Here is a 24,849-nt window from a genome sequence, read left to right as displayed (position 1 = left end):
AATAGTGGGCGGGCACACGGTGCAAATACCTATCCTCTTTCTCATGATGTCTGATGTGTGCAACTTCTTCCTGAGGAAATATGGGATCTGAGTTCATTTCCCAGCAGTGAGGGTGTGCTTCCCGAGACCAGTTCACCTGCGAGAATAGACACACCGCCTGGTTTGCGCTTGGACATAATACTTGTTGAGCAAGTTGACCAGAGGAGTCTGAAAATTGACTGCTGAAGGTTTTGCTTGAGGAGGCAGAGGTAGGGCCAAAAGGATGTTTTTCATTTAAATAGCTAGTTTTGTGTTAAATACCAATATTTCAGAGATCATCTGACTGTGAGATCATACTTTTTAATGCCCCAGTTATAATGATTGATTCTCTAACACCATCTAACTCATCGCTGTCCAGTCTCTTGACTACATTTCTTTTCCTTATCTTCTGCCCAAGACCTTGTTAAAATGGGCAAGGCATTTATGTACCTTTAATGAGTATATCTTTAACTTATTTCCTTTACCAGGGAGGCAGCAACAATACAATCTCCAGAGGAGCAGAATAAGGAAGCATCTTCCTTTTTTCTTTATTACCCCACCTGAGGATCAGCTCAGGTTGACCAATAGCGCGAGCCCTGTAGCCTTCTTTACTTAAAGCAGTGTTTCTCATAAGGAGACTTTCCTCCCTCATCGCCAACCCAGGACCAGGCTAATATCTAGAGAAATTTCTGATTTCATGACCAGGAAGTGAGGAAGTTGTGTCTGGCATCTAGCGATTGAGAGCCAAGGATGATGCTAAGCCTCCTGTAACGGCACTGTCTAGAGCAGACCCTTCAGGTCTAAATGCCAAACATACTCACATTAAACAAACCTTTGTTTAGACTCAATCTCACCCCCACCCCCGCAAGGGTACAGTGCTGTCCTCTGGCCTGCTTCTGCCTCCTCATATCTTAGTACATGTATGCATTTACTATTCATGAGCCTTCAACACCATTGGCAGACTGAGTTTGGAAGCCTCGATTCAACATCATTCATTCTCTCTCCATCATTTAAAAAAAGGAAGGTAAGATCTTCAATCCTTCAATCATCTGGTGGCATCTGCTCTCTCTCTCCTATATAACATGGGCCTCTGAACATATAAGCACCACCAAGTCAAGGGTTTGAATTTTTTTAAAAATGAAGTTTATCCTACAAGTTCATCAGAGTCAAACTGTCTAGAATTATAACTTTTTCTCAATAAAAATCCCTAGTTAATTTTGCAATCACCAAGGACCATGATAGTAATTCTTTCAGTCCTGTATGTTAGGTTGCGAGCCTCACCTTTCATGTCTGAGTTACCTCTCCAGTCCAAGAGTGGTCTCTTTAGATCAAAAAGTATTTGTACCATCAGTGAATCAACTTCTTGGAACCTAAAGAATTTCCTACACTTTGAAATTAATTTCCACATATTTTTAATCTTTTCTTTACTAACACTCTTCCTTCTCTCCGTTTTCTTTACAAGTAGAACTTTTCCAGGTCTGTGGCTTAGGATGGGGACATCTGATGGTTCGTGGTGGATCCTAAGGGTGTGGCCCTCAGACTGCTGGGATGCATCACATAGAGTATTAGGCTACAGATTCTTAACATCAAAATAAGATTCCCATAGCTATTCCCCCCACCCCCCACATTCTATGACAGTGGATGAGTGATAGACACGGTAGCCTGAAAGATCAAAGTTGGGCCCATAGTTTGCCTCATTGTAAACAATGAATTCTTCTTGGAATCATCTGTTTACAAAATAGCTTCAGTAGCTTGATGTGCCTGGCCTTACTCACGACTTGCTAATGGATGAACATAAATATGTCTAAATAAATAAGTTCCAAACAGGAGACAGCAGACATCTTGGCAGTTTTTATTGGCTATCTATATAATTACTTACATGAAGCTAATTTAGAAACCTATCAGCCGAGGCTTCTTGATTGTCGTAAAGGAGAAATTATTATTGACATTCTCCAGTGTGGAGAGATGGAACTACACAGTCTCAACTATTCCTTGCAGTTAGAAAGTCAGTGATCCTGCGGGTGGTCGTCTCTAGAAATCAAAACAAAAGACAGACAGAGAGCATCAGGGGGTTAACTGAAGTCAAACAGAAAGCCAGGAAAGCAGCCATCCTGGCACCAGCCACCCCCAGACCGTGCAGCGAAAGCGGAACTCTAATGGTTTGTGTGATGTAGGTAATTTAAAGTGGAGGGGGCCCCAGGCAGAGGGATGACCTGATGGGTGGAGGATGTGCCACAGTTCTCCTTTTCAACCCCATGTAGGGTTTTTCTCATTAATTTCTTTAAGATCATTACAAGAGAACTTTTACTGATCAATATTTAATTATCGGCATTTTCTGCTTTACCTGTGCTCAGGGACACAGAGCACTAAGACTTTAATCAGGACAGGCTTGATTTCTGCCTTTTCTTATTAGCTGTCTGGCTTTTTTAATTAAATGGGGCACTTTGAGTTAGGTTTCCTCTCTCTTAGGATAGAAACGATCTTTCCCTGACGTACTTGTTTTTCTTCAATTATTCATTTGCCAAGTTTTTATTTTAAACAGCTTGGAATATCCAGAGATCAGCTGGAGCCCATGGACTTAGTGTGTGTGCCTGTGTGTTCCACACCCTCCCCTTTGGTCCTGCTGGGTCCTCCTTCTTTTGGAAAGCTTGGTTTTGCTCAGCCGATACCAAATTGAGTGGTTAAGGGAGTCTATCAGGTATAGAAAGAAAATGCTAGAATTTCTATTCTAAGTTAACTTTTGCTCCTTCATAGATCATCTTGAAGGTTTCAAACGTGCTGAAAACCCCAAAGGAAGTATTACAAATCCTCTTGTGTCTCTTACTGGATTTATTATTAAAAGTTTTCCAGAATGTACTTTGTTCTTTCCGACCAGTGAGGGATATTTGTCTGGTAATTGTCTAACATTCCTCATGTTTAGATTAGCGTGTGCATTTTGGGTTGGGTAGGCAAAACTGCAGCTGTAATTAATGCATGTTCCTCACGGGGCATGTGGTACCTATTTGTCCCCATGGTGACAACAATGCTGTTGACTTGGCTGAAGCAGTCACCCGGGTTTCCCTTCTCATCTATCCTTTGCAATTCGTAAGATTTTGTGGAAATATACTTGGAGAACATGAAAAAATATTGTTCCTCATTAGCTTTCCTTTCACCCACTTGTTCTAGAGTCCAGTGTTATCTCATTACGCATTCATATCTGAGTATGCTTTATAGTATATAAAAAAATGCTAACACATACCTTAATTTTACCCATTTCGATTCATTTATGTTTTGTCTCACAGCTTTATTTTTCTTCCTTCTGTATGTCTTACTTTCCTGCTTCCTTTATTCCTGCATCTCCCTGTCTGTTGTAGGAGGCTGCTTATTTGTTTCCTGGTCACCAGATTCCCAAAATAATCACCCAGAAACTATATTATTTAAATCACTGCTTGGCCAATCACTTAAGTGTATTGCTTGCTAGCTCTTACATCTAGAATTAACCCATTTCTATTAGTTTATATTTTACCATGAAGTTCCGTGGCCTACCAGCAAGGTTCTAGTTGGCAGTTTGTGTCTTTCCCTTCTGGTGGCTACATGGTGTCTCCCTGACTCTGCCTCCTTTCTCCCAGCATTCAGTTTAGTTTTCCCCGCCTAGCTCTGTTCTGCCCTGCTATAGGCTCAAAGCAGTTTCTTTATTCATTAACCAATAAAAACAATACATTTTTCAGAAGAACTTCCCACACCACCTGTCCTCTTCTTTCTTCCCTGAGTCTAAATTCCTCCTGCTACTTACTCTCCCTGCCCAGAAGTTCCACCTGTACCTCCTCTATCACTATTGGTCATTCAACTTTTTATTAGATCTATCAGGTACCTTAGGCAGGCAAGATAAGACAGCAACACATCTTTACATAATTAAATAAATGCAGCACATCTTTACATAGTTGAATAAATAGTCTACAACATGAGCAAATGCAACAGTCTGCACATGTTAAACAAATGCAGCACATCTGTACATAGTTAAAACAAATGCAACACTTGTATACATAGTTAAAACAAGTGCAACATATTTATACATACTTAAACAAATGCAACATAGCTGCACATAGTTAAACAATTGCAACACATCTGTACATAGTTAAAATAAATGCAACATATCTGTTCTTAGTTAAATGCAACACATCAGTACCTAGTTAAAATAAATGCAACATATCTGTACATAGTTAAACAAATGCACCATACATGTACATAGTTAAAAGCAAATGCAAAATATCTATACATAGTTAAATGCAACACATCTGTACATAGTTCAACAAATATTCTGTAACAATATCGCAGGCCAGGGAGATGGCTTAACAGGCACGAAGCACTTGCCATACAAGGTAGCCCACCTGAGCTGGATCCCCAGAACTCTTAGTAGAAGGAGAGAGCTGATTTTATTGCATGTTGTGGAACACTCACACACACACACACACTAAATAATTTGAAAGATCATTGTTTTGAATGATTGAAAGATCTCTGAGTCCTAAACATATTCCAAAGACCCATGATTTTGGAGAAATTAAAATAAAAAAGAAGACCAATACTTGGGCATTGTAGTTCACAACTATAATTCCAGCACTTAGAAAACTGAGGCAGGAGGATTGCTGCACATTTAAGGTCACCCTGGACTACATAGTGAGTTCCAGGCCAACTTGGGTCTGTAGATTGAGACCTTATTTCATCTGTTGTTGATGTGAGGATAGAACACTGCAGCCACAATGAAAAGCAGTGAGAGGCTTTTCAGAAACCTAAAAATAGAACTAGTCTATGACCTAGTTACCTCCTAGGCACACACCCAAAGGACTTGCTATACATCTTGCTACAGAGACACTTACTTATCCATGTGGATCATGGCTCTTTTTACAATAGTAAGGAAATAGATGTCATACACAGATATGGAGATAGATATGGATCTATTTGCATTCTTCTACATGTTGACATCCGTTTATGCCAGCACCATTTGTTGAAGATGTTTTCCTTTTTTTCCATTGTATAATTTTAGCTTATTTGTCAAAAATCAGGTGTTCTTTGGTGTGTGGATTAATATCTGGGTCTTCAATTTGATTCCATTGGTCAACCTGTCTGTTTTTATGCCAATATGAAGCTGTTTTCATTACTGTATCTCTATAGTAGAGTTTGAAGTTAGGGATGGTGATGCCTCCAGAAGTTCCTTTATTGTACGGAATTGTTTTGGCTATCCTGGGTTTTTTGCTGTTACATATGTGTATTGTTCTTTCAAGGTCTGTGAAGAATTGTGTTGGGATTTTGATGGGGATTGCATTGAATCTGTAGATTGCTTTTGGCAGGATTGCCATTTTTGTTATGTTGATCCCACCTATCCAAGAACATGGGAGATCTTTCCATTTTCTGGTATATTCTTCAAGTTCTCTCTTCAAAGACTTAAAGTCCTTGTTGAACAGGTCTTTCACTTCTCTGATTAGTGTTACCCAAGATATTTTATGTTATTTGTGGCTGTTGTGAAGGGTGATGTTTCTCTGATTTCTTTCTCAGTTTTTCTTTTCCCGTTTATATATCGGAGGGCTACTTTTTTTTTTTTTTGAGTTGGATCCTAACTTCTAATTGTTAAATACTCACATCCAGGAGGATGTAAATGAGTAAAGGGCAGGAATCTGGGAAGTGGCCCGTGAGAGTGAAGAAAAGGCTTTAAGGGAAGCGTGGAGAAGGTCATAGAACATAGTAGAAAGGGGGCCTGGGGTCTAAAGGGTACAGTGGGGGAAGAAGGGAAAGAGGGGAAAAGAGGGAGAGATGTATGAACATCCCATGTGGAAGGAAACCTGTTGCTTTGCAAGCTAATAAAAACATAAAGATACTGGAAGAAAAGGGAAGGAAAAGAAAAGAGGAGGAAAAAGTAAGGTGTGTCGTTGGCGGTCAGAGAGCAGACACTGAGAAGCGCAGTGGGGAGTGCGGATTGCCGGGTATGTGTGTAGTACAGCCTGTGCTTCTTGTCCTGTGTCCTGAATTTCAGAAAGGAGCTCATTGCCAAGCTGGACCAGGCAGAGAAGGAGAAGCTGGACGCTGCTCAGCTGGTCCGGGAATTTGAGGCTCTGACGGAGGAGAACCGGACGCTGAAGATGGCGCAGTCTCAGTGTGTAGAACAACTGGAAAAACTCCGCATCCAGTATCAGAAGAGGCAAGGGTCCTCCTAACGTCCATCGGTGAAATGTCAGCGTATGAGGTTGCTGGCTGCTTTGCCCTGGCCAACAAGATTTGTATCTGAAAGGGGACAGAGAGTAAAATCTATTGCTTCTCTTTATTACCCACATGGCAAATGTCTAGAATGAGTTTAGTGCTGCCTAGCTTCCAGCTTGAGAGAGGGATATTTTATTTTAATCGAGGTCATTACTGCAAAGCTCTCACCAGTATATATTTTCAGAGATCAGAGTTCTTTTCCAAAGATTTATATATGTATATTTCCTAGTTAGAACGATATGATCGTACTATTCATTAGAGTAGAAGATAATAAAAATAGAATATTGACTGGTCCCACTGAAAATCATGAGCCATAAAACAAGCCAGGAGGAGGATCACTGTAGTTGCACATCTCTGCATTTTAAAACTTTATGCCTTTTCATATTTCACATCTGCTCAGCTACAAACCATAGGAATGTCTTTCCACATAGCTGAAGCTGGCAGAGTCAGATGTAACTCTCCAGCGATTGATTGTCCTAAGAATAAACAATTGCGTAGCCTAAGCGCTCTCTCGTGAAAATATGAGCAGCCGTCGTGTCCGTGCCCAGAGCTCACCGGCCAGTGCTGACTTGCTGTGTAATAAAGAGCCAAGGCTGCTGCGTTTCCTCACTCCAGGTTAACGCACAGTGGATACACTTGCCTTGGCCATGTGTGTCTTGGGGATATGTGTGTGGGGGGGAAAGTGGAGAGACACCATTCGGACACACGTGGTTGCGTGTCTGTGGAAGGTCAGTGGAATGGCATACTATCGCGGTGTTTGGGGTTTCCGGAATCGTGTTAGGTCAGTAGTAACTGACAGGATGTGCCTGTGGAAGTCAGAAGCAAAGCGACTTCCCGTCGTTCCAGCCGCCACGCTTTCCCGCCCATCTCTGTTCTGTGTCCATTTCTATTCACGTGACTTCTTTTTCATTAAACATGATCAAAAGTGCAGCTCTGTGTCTTGCTTCGTTCTTGAGCCCTTTGTGCTAAGAGTTGCCCTGGTTAGAACGTCTTCTCCACAGGATGTGCTGAAGAAGAACTGAGTCATTTTTCACGGAAGCACTTAGCGTTCTCATCTGAAGTACTCCGAGCATTGCTACTGACTGCGAGGCCCAAAAATCCTCAGAACACTAACACTGACTCAGAGGTCTAAGATGACCATAGATGTAGACAGTGGTTTCCGTCCAGGCATGATGTCCCCCTAGGGCATACTTGACAGTGTCTAGAGGCATTTCTTTCCTTTTAAAAATACGTTTATTATCTGTGTTTTGTGTGCATGCACATGCATGTGGGTATGCGTGTACGTGTGTGCTATGGTGCCCATGTGATTGTCAGAGGATCACTTTGGGATCACTTTTCTTTTTCTACCTTGTAGAGCTTCAGGATTGAATCCAGGTCTTCAGGCTTGGCAGCAATCACCCGCTGAGCCATCTTGCTGGTCCTTTTCTTTGGCTGCCACAGTTAGGGCAGAGGACCACACTGGCATGGAGGCCAGAGCCCAAGGATGGTAGCACAGTACGGAGCAGCCATCCCTAAAAGGAGCTATCCAACTCAGTCCCATGTCACCAGGACAAAGAGTGATTGTCCCTCAGGGTGAACCAATCTCTGGGGATCTTGGGTACAGAATGGGAAGCCAGGGCCTGCTCCGTATGTGGGTCAGGGATTGTGAGGCCCCCCTCTTACAGGGATGAAGCTTTCCTGCAGGTCTCTAATGCTGTGAAACCTGAACGGCCTTTGTTTCTTTAATCGTTGACCCAAAGAGGAAAACCAAAGCAAAACAAAAGTCTGTGATTCTGGCCAGACCCTACTTTTGTTGTTAATTTGTAGTAGCTGCGAAGCTTAGAAGTACTAACAGGAAGGAGATCTTACCAGATTTACACAACTCTAGGGCACACGGAGTAGCAGGAGAAGTCACTTCCTAAGTTTCAGACATGGGGTTTACCAGCTGCTGAAAACATCTGTGGAGCCCAAGCAGTTGTGACCTGAAGCAAAGGATGAGGGACTTTGGGGAAATCGTCCCCAAGTCCTCCCTCTGGCAGGATGGATATTGGAGCAGCTACAACTGTTGGAACGTGTCTTAGTCATTGTCTATTGCAATGCAGAGACACCGTGACCTCAACAAATCTTTTTTTTTTTTACAAGACATTTAAAACATCAATTTATTCTTTATTGCCAAGATTTATAACAAATTATTTAAAAGTAAAGGCCAATTTTTAGTCCCCATTTAGTTACTTGTTCCATTTCACTCTATGCATACTAAAGTCAGATATGTGAAAATACCTGTTAATGCTCAACATTAATATATCTGATTTATGATGCAGAAATTAAACACTCAGTTGGTACATCAATTGTCACTCTTGTCAAAGCAGCTTATCTGTATAATTCACAAATAGGTTATTAGGACAGTCAAAAGGCAAAATTTAAATTCAGGGGCAGACCATATTTACTTGATTGACCAAAATTTAAAAATCAAACAGCCTTCATTTCTATAATACTTCAAATAAATTTAATGTATGGTTTTTGAGAAATACTTTCAAAGATACCTACATTACCAGCATTACAATCTGATACTTTTAATTAGAGTTACCCTACACTGTTCATATACCATCTTCTGGCATCACATCTGATACTTTTAATCATAATTATTATAATGGTCAAAGAAGTTTAGTTACTAGTTACCATCAAATTCACATATACAAATCTTATCATTGGGACTGACTTACAGTTTAGAGGGCTAGTTCATTGTCATCATGGCAAGAAGTGTGGTGGTGTGCAGGCCGACATGGTGCTGGAGAGGAGCTGAGAGTTCTTCATCCAGATTGGCAGGCACAGGGAGAGAGAGAGATACTGGGCTTGACTTGAGCATTTTAAACCCCAAAGCCCAACCCCAGTGACACACTTTCCCCAGCAAGGCCAAGCCTCCTGATGCTTGTCAAGGAGCACTACTCCGTAATGACCAAGTGCTGAGAGCTATGAACCTATGGGAGCCCTTCCTATTCAAACCACACAGGACGTCACTGGGATCATGGCCTGGGACCACTATGAACAGCACTGCTAGTCTCAATGAGAAACTTTACCCAGTGTTTCCAAAATACACATATTTATTCCTCAGAAGCAAACTTTGCCCCAAGTGTGCGTGTTTTCAGTATATTCCAATTTATGAAAATGTGAACTATCATCTTTTTTATGGCAAGTCTGAGAAACCTAAAGGCAGAATGTGTCATTCACTTGGCAACTTCCCATAAGTCTTACGTACCACCGCATAGTATCTGTCTACTACAGACCACTGAGAATTTGCCATCTTCACAATATAAATCCATAGTAGAGTACTCTATAGTACAGCAGCACTGAGTGAGACCCTAGGGCCAATCCCCAGCAACACAAAAAGGAAAAATAGAATGGCAGAATTCCTGATATAGCACCATTGTTACTATTACAGAATGTCAACATTCAACAGAGGCCTTATTAGTAATAGCGTAAAGGCGCTTGCCTTACAGCTAGAATTAAAGAGTGATAAAAATCTCATTATATTTTCCAATTGCTATTCTAAAAGATCTGCTATTTCTGGGCCATTTAGTTTGTGCAGACTTGAGAAGAATGTGATCAAATATGGCTAACGGCCAAATCTATTGGAACTGGCTGAGCTTGGTTCTCTAAGTTACAGAGGGCTTGAGTGTATTATCAGTTCTGCACAAATGAGGAACAGAAAGAACTTGAAATTCATATGCAATTCACCCCTCCCCAGCTATCACACATTTAATAAATATGGCAGCAACAAAAACTGCAAAAGCAGATGGTATAAAGAACTAAAGATAAATAGTCTGTAGTGTGTCGATTGCGAGAAAGAGAGAGAGAGAGAGAAAGAGGAGGGGATTGGTGGAGGTTCGTAGGTATGCGCAAGGGTCCTGGAGTAACCGCCATGGACACGCACCAGTAGATGGGAGGAACAGGAGATATACCAGAAGTGGGATCCACATCAAATAGACGGCCTAAGTGATTTAAACATGGAAGGAGAAGAAAAAGATTCAGCGCCTCCCCCACCCCCCCCCTCCCACGTCAGACTCCAAGGGCGTGGTAAGGACAAGGTGCCATTTAGTTCTTGAAGGATTTTACACGTTCCTGATGCTATCCACTGCACAACAGACCCATCTTTGGAATAATTTTAAATTATAAAATAATGAGTTTATCATAATGTTTTCACATAAAATAGATAAAGAACTCATTATACTCTGCTCATATTTGCTTTCCTACTGTGCTTCCTCATCGTTGCTACTCCCCTGTGGCTGGCTGGTCCCCTTGTACCTCCGATAACCCCTTTCATGTTTTCATGTCTCCCGCACACACACATATTGTATAGCTAGCTGTGTGTATACATAACTAAATCTAGATCTTTAATTAAGGGAAAATATGCATTCTGTCTTTTCTAACTACCTTCTTTTGCTCTCCTTCTCCTTTGGACACCTTCCCCCTGAGAGTCTCCTTGTATTTCATGCTGCGTGTCTATAGATTATCTCTGCCATATCACATACATCATGTCATATGTCCCTAGTCAGTCGCTGTATTTACACCCATTACCCGAACCAGAACAATAAGATTCCATGGTTTATACTAAATTCTCTAGATCTGGGATCCAGTTACCGAGATGCCACCCCCACTCCCAGTCATGTCAACTCTCACATCCCCCAACTCTCTGTCCCTGCCCCCATCCCTTCCTCCTCCCATCCCCACTTCTTCCATTACTGCGGGCCTATGTGCTTCAGGCTTCTGGCTGAGAAAAGTGAGAGCCGTGTGTGTAGGGGGTCCTATTTCCAAGAAATTCTTAGTCTAGGAAGGAAGACATATGTTTACTTAAGTAACCATGTGGGGCAGCTTCAGATATTTCTAAAAAAATTCCCTCAAAAAATGGAAACCAATTTTTCTCCCTGATAGTAGGAATCTGATAAAATGTTTCTAGTAAGTACGCAGGGAGTGGCCAGAGGTGTGGCCTGCCTGGCCTCCTCTCTGGGGTGAGTAAGCTGCTGGGCTGTGAAGAGCTGGGTGTGGGGAGGTCCTCGGGTTTGAACTGATGTCCTTGATGAGCCTCCAGCCCTAGGCAACACCGCAGGTGGCTTCAGGCTACCCGAAGCTCAGCAAAGACGGAGCTAGAACAGCCTGCCCTGGCAAGGTGCGTCCAGATCCTGGTTCCTGGGAATTTTGAAACAGTAAATGCTTGTTGCTTTAAGCCACTAAATTTTGGGTTGATTGATTAAAGTGGTAAAAGATAAGGAATATGCCAAATGGGGTAAGAGCCAAACAGGAAAAAGATATCATTTATGGGTGCGTATAATAAACAGGGTAGGGATGAGATGAGGAATCTTTGATGGCTTGGTAATGAGTAATGAGATAAGATCTGATGGATGAGTAAGACAGAGAAGGCAGGTGGCAAAGACCTAGACGGCAGAAAACAAAAAACCTCCTCACACTTGCAAAGGCCCCACACTACTTTAGCAACTTGTGGGTAGTCAGTCCAGTGTGGCTGAGAGTTAAGTGAAGTGGCCTGAGAAGCCGTTGGTAACATGACTGTTCAAGGTGAGTGGCTTTTCTTCAGAGATGTGTCCCCCAGAGGCCACCCAGGCTCCAGTAGATGGCTCTGCACCATGCACACACAGGCAGAACTAAATGGACTCCATGCTTGTGGTTTGTGTTTGAAATTGTTAGGGAAAGGGAGAAGTGGAGGGGATCGAATTCCAAACACGTTTTATGTAAGTGTGAAATTCTCAATACAGGGCAGTTTTTTGTTTTGTTTTGTTTTGTTTGGGCTTAATCCTAATAGCAAAATGGTACTCTGCAGGAATTTCAGGTGTATTCCATTACAAAGGTAACGCAGTCACTGCTAGGTAGTGGAGTTTTTAAATTTAAATAACATTTTTTTTCATTTATTTTACACACCAACCAGTTTCCCCTCCTTCCTCTCCTCCCACCCTCCCTTTCTCCTCTATCCCCTCTCCCCATCCACGCCTCCTCCATCTCCATTCAGAAAGGGACAGGCCTCCCACTGGCTTGCACAAAGAGGATAGTGGATTTTAAGGGTTTTCTTTCACAATTTACCTCATTTTAGGCTTCTTAGAAGACTGTATAGAATTATTTGTACTCTATATATTTTGATGGATACAAAATAGATATTGTACTATATATATTTTTCATGGGTATACTTACAGAATAAACAAGCCTTTAGCAATATCACATTGCCTAGTAGAATAAAGAGTCTTGAATTTGTCTCTTTGTTTCCATTTGCATGTTACATGTAGAAATACCCATCATCCCGCTGCTCATCATAATTCCTGCCTCACCTTCCCAAATGCTGGGATTCCAACCTTGCACCCCTCACACCCAGCTAACATCTTTGCTGTTTTGGAAGAGTGATGGTTTCCAGGACAGGGAGCACGGACGCCGTCACACGCGAGCCCAGAAAGAACGCACAAAAGTGCAAAGGTAGACTTGAATTTGAGGTCAACCTGGGTCAGTGAACTCAAGTCTTTCTGGGCTAAGGAAATACTCCATTGTTGACCACATTTTTCTCCATTGCTTTGAACCCCTCCCTATTCGAACCTGTTTTCACTAAGTGGGAATACGTTCTTTTATTTCTCATGGTATAATAAAGTTCTCTTCTTGGGGACAGGAGAGCGTTGCTGTGAGAGGCTGGAAATGTTGCGCTCCAGCCTCTCCAAAGGCCGGTAGATAAAAGGTTGGTTTTACGAGGGCTGTTTACTGAGACTCTGATTGTGCCATGAGGTGATCACCTGAGTCACACACACTGGAACACAGAGTGTTTCCCTCAGGAGTCGAATGTTCACGAACTTTCACCAGTTGCTGTGGGCAAAGAGGGTCAGGGACACATTATACGCATATGCGACCGAGTCAGGGTGCTCAAGGAGGAAGCAAAGTTTCTGTAACCCAGACAAGATTCCAGGATAACAGACAACTACCATGCCACCAAACGTGTCTGGGCTATGGCTCTTCTCTCAGGTCAGAGTCCTGAGAAGGGAAAGATAAAGAGACTTTGGGATGAGGTCTGATTGATTGTGAAACGCCCCCACCCCCCCTCCCCTCCCACCTTCCTTCCATCCCCAGCGTCTTAATTGCTGTTCACATCTCATAAACGGAGTGCTGAACAAGCTGTCTTTCGCCATCATTCCTGTAAAGACGGATGTGACTCACGATCCCGGCCACCTCCAAAATGCCACAGATACTACAGTGGTTTGGTGATTTAAAAATAGCTGCTCTGGGGGAAGAGTTGTAGGGGTCAGGGTGAGAGTTCCCGGATGGCTTCTTTTGTTTGTTTTAGGTTTTCATGTAAATTGCCTCACATCTAAGTGTTCTGCAGACTGTTCACCATAACACCTCGGGCTTTCTGAATGCTGACAAGGGACAGGACGCTGAAATCTGCTGTTCTGATCTCAGACTACAGGCGTGAGGCAAGGCTCACCTCCCACCCCGACCCCCACCTCCAGCCTGTCACCAGCTCTACAGGCAAACACTTTCCTTTTCATTTAGAGATGCTCATTGACTGCACTTAAGAACCCTGGTCCCCACCTCCGAGGTGACAGCAACCACACAATCTAAGTGTGCTGTGGAGGATGCTGTGGTAACACTGGCCAGCACAATCACACATTTTACATTCAGCCTATGCAACGGAAAGGACATACGTGGGTCTCTGATTCACTCAGAAATGGGGGCGGGAGGCCCTCTTTAGGGTTATCCAGGAGCTGGAAGTCCAGTCGAAGTCCAGTTCTGCCAATGGGAGGACTGAGTTTGAGGTTGGGAATCTCAGCTGTAGGTGTTACACCAGGAAAGTCAGGGTCCTGATAGGGAGGGAACACAGTCACAAAGGGTGTCAGGGACAGCCCCAGGGAGCTGCTGTTAAAGCTCAGGGCGGGAAAGCCTGGAAAATCAAAAGGGCAGTGCAAGCCCTGGGGCTCTCAAGGCCGGGCTAGCCTGGCCACCAGAGAAAGCTTCTTGGCCTCCAAGGGCAAACAAAAGAGGAAGTTGCCTGAGGGCTGTGCTTGAGCTGTGGGGATGGGAGAGGTTCCCTACCCCACCCTGGCCACTGACCGGCCTTCAGAACTTGACCTGTGGGTGAAGCAGAGCCACAGCTTATCAGAGTTTTGCAAAGAGAAGAGGAGAGATGACTACCTTTCTCATTCCTGCCCTTTGTCATCTTCTCCGGGTGGTTCCCATTGGCCAAACCCAGACAGAAGCAAGAGGACAGGGAGCCTGGTTGCTACTCTGTCAGGCACTGAGCAGGGTGGAGGAGAGATTTGCAGAGGACGGCGAAATCCAGGATCCAACTGCGCCCAGTGGTGCCCGTTATAGTCCCAGCACCAGGGAGGCTGAGTTAGGACTGCAGGAGGAGACACTTGCATCAGGCTGGTCACTTTCGATCCTGGACAGACTTAGTAGTAAAGCATTGTTAAATACACACGACTGGGTGAAGAGGGCAAACTGTGGCTCTTGAGGACGTCAGAGGTGGGGTTGCCAGATAAAATACAAGCTGTTCGGTGAAAACGGAATCCCAGGATTCACACAGGCAGTAGCTAATGCTTTTAGTATAATTATGTCCCCAATCTTGCCTGGGGTATATCTCTACTCTAAGGTCTTACTATTGGTTTGAAACCCCATTTAACTTTCCAGTGTACTGTGAAAACAAACAGGAAAATAAACCATGCAGGTTAAGAGGTTTATTGTCAGTTAAGGCAGTTAAGAATAAATTCCTGGCTGGGAGGTGAAGGTGCATGCCTTTAATACCAGCACTCGGGGAGGCAGAGGCAGGAGGATCTCTGTGAGTTCAAGGCCAGCCTGGTGAACAGAGCAAGTTCCAGGTCAAAAAAACCAAACGAACAAAAAAAGTTCCTATTTGTTGTATATTTATTTGACCCATCTACACCAGGTATGCTTGATGACAAGTGGGTGGGAGGTACGTGGACAGGAAATACGTCAGGATGTATGCTTGCCCTTGATTGGATGAAGGTGGTATTGTTCTTTAAAAGGCAGGTGTGTTCCCTGGCAGGCTCGCAGAGCAGCCGCTAGTCCGACAAGGACAGCTGTGGGTCCCTGTAAGATCTCCAGGGAGGCAGGCTGATCCCGCCATGCGGCGGGCGAGTCAGGCGGATGGGTACAGTGGATAAAAGGCCCACAGGACATAGTAAATAAACATAAGGGTAAACATTTATTACTTAAAAAGAAACAGAAAGATAGACAGAGATAGACAAACAAAAAGACATAAAAACATAGAGACAGAGAGAAACACCTGTGCACACGCCGAGAAAGACCAAAGAGAGAGAGTTAAGATGGCGGCGAGGGACGTCAGAAGTGGCTGGGAGTGGGCGTGGTTAGCTCTTAAAGGAATCAGACCCAAAGGAATAACAGGTGGGAGATATACAGGCAGGAAGTACATCAGGATATATGCTTGTCCCTGATTGGATCGAAAGGGAAATATGGTGGCCTTGTGATTTTGACCTTTTTCAGCTTCTGCAAAATGTGACTCATGGCCATTTCCTGGCCAGAGCCCCTCTTCTTCGCCAGCACTTAATTAAAGTTTGCTTCAAATTTGGCTTAAAATTGTGATAGTTGTCTTATTCTCGATCTGTGGGACTAACAGTACATTTTTATAAATGGAAGAATCCTAATTAGGGGCTGGTGTGGAGAAGGTTCAGCAAGCATATGGTGTCACTGCACGGCCCTCCTATGCTGGCCCTCTGCTGGCCCATGCGTGGTGAGAAGAAAGTCCTTTGGAAGTAGGTATGGTGAAGGCTTTCTGAAAATGTGTGCTCTCAACACCAATGCCTAAAATGGTGCTATGGATATTGGAAAGGAAAGGAGGAAAAGAAGGAAAGAGAAAAAAAAAGCAAGCCGTGTTTTATGGTCAAATAAAACCATTGCATAAATAAAAGAGTTCTCACCATGTAAGGATTTCTGGGGTATTTAATATTTATATAAATCAGCATATCAATACTCCTGTTTCCTTACTTTATTTTAAACCTAGAGGTTAGAGCTATCACTCAGCGGTGAGCCAGACTGTGGGTTTGATTCCTAGCACCAAATGATAGCAATAACTACCCCAGCAAAAACTCACTGTAGCAAACAAGCCACAGGCTTGACCATGTCTTTGTTTTTCTGTGTCCATAGGTCTTCATTAAAATACAATTTAAATTGAACATAATCACTTTGATGTCCATCATGCCAAAGTAGAATTTTATCTTCATCTTCTAATCTTGCCTTAAGGCCATATGTACATGTATTAAAGATGGTTTTAAAAATCCCAATAAGAGATTCCATTTAATAAGATATTAGATTGTTTGTTTGATACAGAATAGCGTTGCTTAGCTTAATATGAGGAAACAATTAAAACCAAATTATTGTCGAAACAGGGACAGTCCTCAATATTTCAGAAAGAAAAGTGAGAATAAAAACAGCCGTCAGCTCTTCATAGGCATTTCTTGAGGCGGCATGAAGCGATGTGACAGGCTGTGTGTGTGTTTCTGCTCTGTCCCCAGTTAGGATACCCCTCACTAGGAAGTCTTGCTTTTTCTCTGTGTTTGGCCACAAGTTGTGATAGTTCTAAGCCTCAACTTTATATAACCTAGAACCTGGGAAGAATATCTCATCTTAATGAGGGATTGTCTAAATCAGGTTGGCCTGAGGGCATGTCTCTGGGGGACTCTTTATTATCTGAAGAGCTAGCCTGAAGTGGGTAGCAGACTCCCTGAATGGGGCCTTAGCCTGTACGAGAGAAGAGAGTACCCAGTAGTGCACGAATCTCTCTGCTTGCCACTAAGGAGGCGATGTGAGCAGCTGTCGCAAGCTCCTGAGGATCTGATGTTCCTGCATTGGTGAACTGTGAACTGGAATTCTAAGCTTCAAACCCTTCCTTTCTTAACTTGTTTGTTGTTAGGGTGTGTGTGTGTGTGTGTGTGTGTGTGTGTGTGTGTGTGTGTGTGTATGTGTGTGTGTATGTGTGTGTGTGTGTATGTTTTTAAATTATAGCCACAGAAATGAAACCTAAACAGAAGTATTTCTTCTAGTTTGTTGTCCTATCTATAATTCTGTTTTGTGGACAGTGCAAGTCATGAAAAAGGTTGAGAATTAACTGTGAAATATACTGCTTGGTTCTCTTATGTAAACGAGAGAGATGTCAAGTCCTGGACTGATCTGCAGAGTGTGTTGCATGAAGTCTTTAGTGAGGGATGTCTGTCTTGTCTCCTAACACCCAAAATGGAGGCGCACCTGATCCAGGCCTGAAAAGGAAGATGGAGAAGAGTGGGACAGCCATCTTGTCAGCTGCTGCAGGATGCTCCAGTGACACTTGAAATGTCAGCTTCACTGAACTACGAGGGACACGTGTTGTTTGGTCAAATGACGCCTTATAACATGTCTTGAAGAGTACAGGTTGTAAAACAGGATTCCCGACCTAATGTGGTCTGGTGTCATCTGGTCAACTGAAGGGTTGAATAAAACTTATGTAGACTCTCATCTGAGTAGAACCCTGCCTGAAAAGGTTTAACCAACTTCTAAAACAGCACCAGTTGTGGGGACCAAGTGTTTGAGCAAGAGCCTGTGAGGGACATTCCATATTCAATCCTCCCTCCCTCCTTCCCTGCCTCCCTCTCTTCGTGTGTGTGTGTGTATGTGTGTGTGTGTGTGTGTGTGTGTGTGTGTGTATGTGTGTGTGAGCGTGTGTGCATGTGGGCTGTGAGCATGTGTGCAATGAGTGCATTTCCAACCCTTCAGAGTAGCTCTGAGTCAGCCGTGCTACTGGCATCCTCCCTTACTTTAAGGAGATGGTTGAGTCTGCCCCCTCCTGGGCAGTTAGGAGCCGCTGTCTATCACAGCAGGTAGCACCGTTCCCTTCTGATCCACCATCAGAGTTCATAAAGTTAACTTTCGGATCTAGACTCCCTCACTTTTACTATCCATCCAAGGTATTTCAGAGGCAACCGTCTCTACAAAGATAAACTATTGTCACCAGCGTACTGATACTGCGCTGACACACTGTCTGCGGAATGGAAATAGGCTGTCTGATCTGCTGTAGGGCCCGGGTCTGCCCCTGCTCCTGGGGTGCATCTTGAGGACAGTTTCTGCTCAGCCAGCTAAAACATTCTGTTTGTTCCTGTGCTCCCTCTGCCCTGCCTGGTGATTAGGTGTAGGGCATTGTTTCATCTTTGGTATGGTAATTTCCCACCTGCCTGGGGGGAAATCCTTGTGCAGCAGCTAGGTATATAAGATTTTCCCCAAAGGTGAATAAATGGCATTCGGCTGATCTCCTTTCGAATGACCCAAGTCTCTTGTGTGTTCTTTCAATCTCCAGGCCCTTGCCCGACTTGCATATGGTACAGTGGTGCGCGAACTGTACCGAGGGGGTAACACAGAATCGGGTGTTACAATCTGCCTTCAGCCTGGTGTGATGCCTTTGAATATCAAGTAATAAGGACCAAATTGTTCACTCCGTTTATTATTGCTAGAAGTTTGTCAGAGGTGAGGAATGGCAAAGGATGTTTTGGACATTATTGCCACTTCATTAGGCAATAATGAATAAAGACACTTTAGCTAGTGACAGATGATGTTTCTCTTGGTTCTGGAAACAGCCCTCTACACTCTGGTAAGAAGGTGCTCCAGTTCTTCTCATGTCTGCACAAGTTCCTGCTGGTGACTTCTCATGGCTGACTGGCTGCCCATTCTACCGTGGGGAGAGTAAGGAGACTATGAGACCTCAGTTGCTTTGCAATTAGTAGGCCATCAAACTCACTATGAGAGTGAAAGGCTGAATAAACTTCCAGGGCCCAGGGCAACACAGAGAAATCGGGTCATGTGTTTCCAACATTATTCAGCAGCTCACGCAGTGGCCGAGCGTTTGGCTGTTCAGGCCCCATCTGATTCTAGGCATCGACAAAGTGATACTGCTCAGTGAAACACGTTTAGTACCCAGATCCCACTGAAATCCTTTCCAAACTCTCACCTCATCCCCTCCCACTGAGTTCTCAATTCTTTGTCATTTTCAAAACCTTTACTTCTGCAAAACAAATATACAAACAAACAAACAAAACACTATTATGGACTGTGAGAATATCTGAGGAAGAAAATCTCAATTAGCTTTATCCAGATTTTTTTCTTTTGATTTTCAGATATAAGCTCTCACAGATAACCGCCCTTTGTTTTGATTCCCTCAAATACAACCCTATCCCCTAGTCTACTTGGAAGCCTTAGGTATACATGTGATGCATATTTATTTGTCTATTGCTAGGGGATTTTTAAGGATTAAATTAGTTAAAAAATATTTTTCAAAGGTCCTTGACATTGAACATAAAAAGATGACCCATAGGAATAAAATCATCTGCATTTAGTACAGGTGAACATTGGGAGAAACCAAGAGAGATAGGTACATCTGAATCAAAGAGGATTTGTCAGTCAAATTAAAGGTGAGTTTTCTTATCAAAGTGTCTTCTGACTGCTTTGCTTTCAGCGAGATTGCTTCAGGGTTCTCCAGAAAGAAAACCAATAGGGTGTGTGAATGTGTGTGTGTGCGCATGCATGGGTGTGCATGCATGTGTGTGTTTATGTGTGTGCGTGTTTGTGTGTTTATGTATGTAAATCAAATATGTCTGTCTATCTATCTATCTATCTATCATCTATCTATCTTCTATCTACCTATCATCTATCTATCTATCTATCTATCTATCTATCTATCTATCTATCTATCATCTATCTATCTTCTATCTACCTATCATCCATCTATCTATCTATCTATCTATCTATCTATCTATCTATCTATCTACTATCTATCTATCTATCTATCTATCTATCTATCTATCTATCTATCTATCTATCTATCTTCATCATCTATGTGATGGCTTGAAAAAAAATGGCTCGCAAAGGGAATGACACTATTAGGAGGTGTGACTTTGTTGGAGTAGGTATGGTCTTGTTGAAGGAAGTATGTCACTATGCAGGCAGGCTTTGAAGTCTCATATATGCTCAAGCCACACCCAGTGTCTCAGATCACTTCCTGTTGCCTTTGGATCAAGATGTAAGCACTCTCAGTTCCAGCACCTTTTCTGCCTCCATGCTGCTTTCTACCATGTGAGTGAGTCACACCCCAATTAAATGTTTTCCTTTATAAGAATTGATGTAGAAAAAAAAAATGATGTGGTAATGGTGTCTCTTCACAGCAATAGAAACCCTAACTAGGACAATCTCTCTCTCTCTCTCTCTCTCTCTCTCTCTCTCTCTCTCTCTCATATCTATCTATCATCTATGTGTGTCCATACATATGTTTGTAAAAAGGATTTAGCATATAGGATATGAAAGCGCTCAAGCCCTACAGTGTGTAGAGATAGTGAGGAAGCTTGACACCGAGGCGTGCCAGAGGATCATCCAGTCCATAGACCAGGAGGCTCAAGATTCAGGGCATACTCATGAACGCTATGAAGGCAGCAAGGGAGAAGAACTTTTAAATATTAAGAGAACAGTCAGAATTTTTGTTTTGGACAAAGTCTACCACCCTAGACAGGAGACCCTGATTTTCTCAGCATATTTAGCATATTTAAATCCCAGCAATTTCATGTAAAAACACGCCCCAATAGAAACATCCAGAATATTGTTTGCCCATTGAGCTGACATGTGAAATTAACCACCATAGACACTCTTTTGTCACAAATCCTCCAGAGCCCTCAACATTTCCAGCTTCACATGTTAAAATGAAAGAACCTTAGATCAATTAAATTCAACACGCTAAAACAAAAATCAACTCTTTACCAACTGGGCAGCAGCTGCCACAGTCGTAGCAGGGTCTGAGAACTCTCCCAACAGTGTGATCTGATAGCATTTATAGGAAAACAGAAACATGTCAGAGAAAACTTAATTGGCTCCAGCTTACTCAGCCAATCACACAATTGATTACAGGCTAACCTGTTAATTATAGCTTCATTAGGTAATTGGTTCCAGGGCCTCTAGAAGCCAAATGCAGTCTAGTTGCTGTGATTAGATTCTAGATTGATTCTGTGTTTACTGGGCTCTGTGGAAGATCCCAGTTCAAATCCTGTAAAATTTTGCTCAACACATAGTACAGAAAGCAACTACTGTTCATTATTTGCTTAATTCTATCACTCAGCCATCGCTGAACATTAATTATATCAAAGTTTAATTAGGACTGAAGATTTAATTACACGTAAATTCCTGCATCAGCAGCTTCCTGGCTGCTGGCTTTGTGTTGAACCCAGGTCAGTACTGCAAAAGCAAGAGAGCGTGGTGGCTCATCCCGAGGATGCTTCTTGGGACGTGCAATCAAAGGACTTACCTGAGACCTCCCTCCTGTACTATGTATGCTTCTCCTCAGAGAGCTCGTGACTGTACTTTTAGAGTTGGAACCTACAAATGTCATTGTCAACCACCATTGTGTTGTGGGTGGTTTTTTTTTTTTTTTTTGATGCAGGAAATGCAGAATGAGAGGTGAGTGGTGTGGCTAGGCTTCCCTAGGGTAAGCTTCAGCTAGACAACAGGAGGTGGTGGGGAGTAAAGACAAACAAGAACCCAGGGCAGAGAGGGGAAGATGGGTGGAGGGAGGCCCCGGCAGGGAAAGACACCTGGCTACACTCAGTTCCTCATCCCTGAAGATGCCAAGGCTGCACGGAGAGAGAAAGAGAGCAGCCCCGTGCTCAGAGAAGGAAGATACTGTAGGAGCAGAGGAGCTGTTGTTCTTGAAGAAGTTGAAGAAAATAACAAACAAGAGCTTGAGGCCTCCAAGACCGTGAATGACGGCCCAAGTCAGAGCAGGCTTGGAATAAGAGGGAGCCGAGTGCATTAATCACCAGTGCCTCTGTGAGCTTTCATTTATTCTGTTCCTTCTGCCACTTCTCTGGCAAACTGCCATGAGTCACTAAGTCTCAGCCTGGTGCTCTTTCCTCCTAGACGAGTGCCTGCGTTCTCACCGTCCTGGTTTAGAAGCTCACACAGAGATGGAAGTGCTCTGATCTCTCTGCAGTCCTGTTGGAGCAGGGAGCAAGCTGTTGATGCTGGGTCTCCTTTGAAGTTCTGTTTTCAGAACCAACCCAGTGCCTGGCAGCGGCTCAGCTTTCGGCAGCTGTTTCAGTGCAGAGAAGGAGGGAAGGAATGAATGGGGATCCCGTCCCTGCTTTGCCAACACTTAAGATGGTGTTATGGGAACTCAGTGGGTGAGAGAGAAGTAGTGACGAAACGGAAGGGTTGGAGACTGTTCCTGGCCTCAAAGAGACTGTAGCAGGGTAATATTTACTAAGGATGGTACCACGCAAGACAAGTTGCCTAATACCATTCCACAGCAAGGGGCAGCAGATTGAGCAAATCAAAATACAGAGTGCCAAGTGAAACTTAAATGTAAGCAAGTAGTACATGCTATCTCATGGACTATTTGAGGCAGACTCGTCATACACATCATTTCTTGCTTGTTAGAATCCATGTTTGACTGAAGCACCTGTATTTTACCATCCCCAGAGGACAGGAGATGGGCTATAAGACATTCCTTCTGTTCTTTTCGTCTTTCTCCCCTTCAGAGATGAATGCATAGTGGTAAAAAGCAGGGAACTCAATAAAGACTTGAGAAGATCACAGTACACAATGCAAGGAAGGGTGGTTCTGGGAGAAGAATCCCTGTGTGACAAGCACCTAGATGGCGTGGTCAAGACTGGCTGACCTCTGGCTAGACAGGTGTGCCAGATGGGATGACCATGAAGCTGACTGGTCAGGGAGGATCCCATATTGCCTCCTACTCTGCAGCCTCCGCCTCCTGAGCGCCACCGCTCCTGGCTCCTTGCTGCCCGTCATGGACAGGCAGAACTAGATCTTTCTCTCTGGGCAAATATTTTATCCTTACTTAATTAGGCTTGAACATTAGTCTCTCACTGTAAACAGCGAACAGGAAAGGCCAGGAACATTTTGCAAGCATTATCAATTGCTCAATGTTTCTGTGTGTGTTTTTAAACACTGGTGTCAAAACAGTGAGGTTGAGGGAGAAGTAAACTCTAATAGCAACTTAGCAAGTGAAGAAGACGTGACAGACTTGAGAGACGCGAACTCTTGCGATACTTGTCATTTCGCTGATGCCCATCTCCTGTTACGGCACCCGCTTAGCTTATATAGCAAATATATAAGGATGAGGGTGTGTACTCAAAGAATGATGGATACGTGTGTGGAAGCACCCTCATGTAACAATGCCACACACAGTTAAGATAGAAAAACATATATAGAAATGTAATACTTATAAAAATGCTCACTGATGATTAGAAAAGAGAAGGAAATGCTCGAATAACCTTTATTGATCAATTGATCACTTATTATATTCCAGATGTCAACAAAATATTATCCTTTATCTTTACAATACTATTACAGTCTCTCTCTCTCTCTATATATATACATATGTATATATATGGACACACACACATTATGTGGTAACACTGTAGTCTTTTTAATGGACTTCTGCTGACTTTCACAGTGTTGGCTTGATTATGAATAATCACCCAAAAAATAATTAGTTATTCTGGAACCCAAACATGTCTTGACTCCACATCTTCATTGTCCCCAAAGTGCCACAATTTTTTTGTAGTCTCAGTTATACTGGGGGCAGGAAGAAGGACGTGTACACGTCTGTCTTGTAGACACTAAGGATAACTTTGTAGGTGGGAGATGTCTGAGGGGTGGTGGCTGTATTTCCTCACTGCCTGATCACCTTAGGAAGAGCAGTATATGACATACTTATAAGCAGAGAGGTGGCTCGGTGTTCAAGAGTGCATACTGCTCACCAAGATGATCTGAGCTTGATTCCTGACACCTACATCAGGTGCTTCACAACCACCTGTAACTCCAGCTCCAGGCGATCAGATGCCTCCAAGAGGGTCCATGCATGTAAGTGGCACACACACATATACACACACATATACACACACACATACATACACACACACATACATACACACATATACACATACATACACATACACACATATACACATACTAAAATATTTAAAAGGAAATATTAACATATTAACAATCTATTAAATTGTTGATAATTTTAAAGTGAAAAGATTAAAATGGACATGATAGGACATTTTAATTGTCGAAAGGTTTTCTCCATCTTCCATTGAGTGTCTTGCACTGAATGCACAGACAGAAGTTTTTTTCCCTATTCAACAATCCCTAGAATCACTCACTAGTTATGCCACTAAATAATGATCATTTAGAATAACCAGCTATTCATAAAATTACATCTTGGTGCCTTTCTTGTCAGAAACACCATACATTCAGATAGACACATATTTTAAGTTCCTTTATAACTGACATTAATGACTGCATGGATGGGCTAATTAAATTCTTCCTGTATAATTATTCCAACTGCATAAAATGTTCCATAACTAGAATGGCATTATAGCTGTAAAATGTTAAGCTCTATAATTATATGAGATTTAAAGTTTAAAAACAAAGACAACATTTTAGCAATGTGTTCCCTAGGGCAAAGTTGCTTTTTCTGTGATTTTAAAAATGTAACTGTAATGGTAAAGTATGAAACACAGTGGAGTTTTAATATTTTTCCTTTCTCGAAACAGAGCAAAGTCTTTGTTTTGA

The 24,849-nt window shown here is 42.9% G+C and overlaps 1 protein-coding gene across 3 annotated transcripts in view; it reads left to right on the top strand.

Moving 5' to 3' along the window:
* Map3k7cl (MAP3K7 C-terminal like) overlaps window positions 1–7,176 on the top strand; it is an 80,786-nt gene extending 73,610 nt beyond the window's left edge. For all 3 annotated transcript variants that reach the window (XM_085685728.2, XM_085685727.2, XM_048422934.3), the window contains one exon: window positions 6,023–7,176. In XM_085685728.2, the coding sequence (XP_085541854.2) occupies window positions 6,023–6,203 (181 nt within the window). In that variant the 3' untranslated portion in view covers window positions 6,204–7,176. The remainder of the gene's footprint in view (window positions 1–6,022) is intronic.
* The last annotated feature ends 17,673 nt before the right edge of the window (window positions 7,177–24,849 follow it).

This window comes from Myodes glareolus, chromosome 2, assembly GCF_982192425.1.
Source record: "Myodes glareolus chromosome 2, mMyoGla1.1, whole genome shotgun sequence".
Lineage (NCBI taxonomy): Eukaryota > Metazoa > Chordata > Mammalia > Rodentia > Cricetidae > Myodes > Myodes glareolus.
The sequence above is the reverse complement of the archived record's forward strand: the minus strand, read 5'-3'. Positions and strand labels throughout refer to the sequence as shown.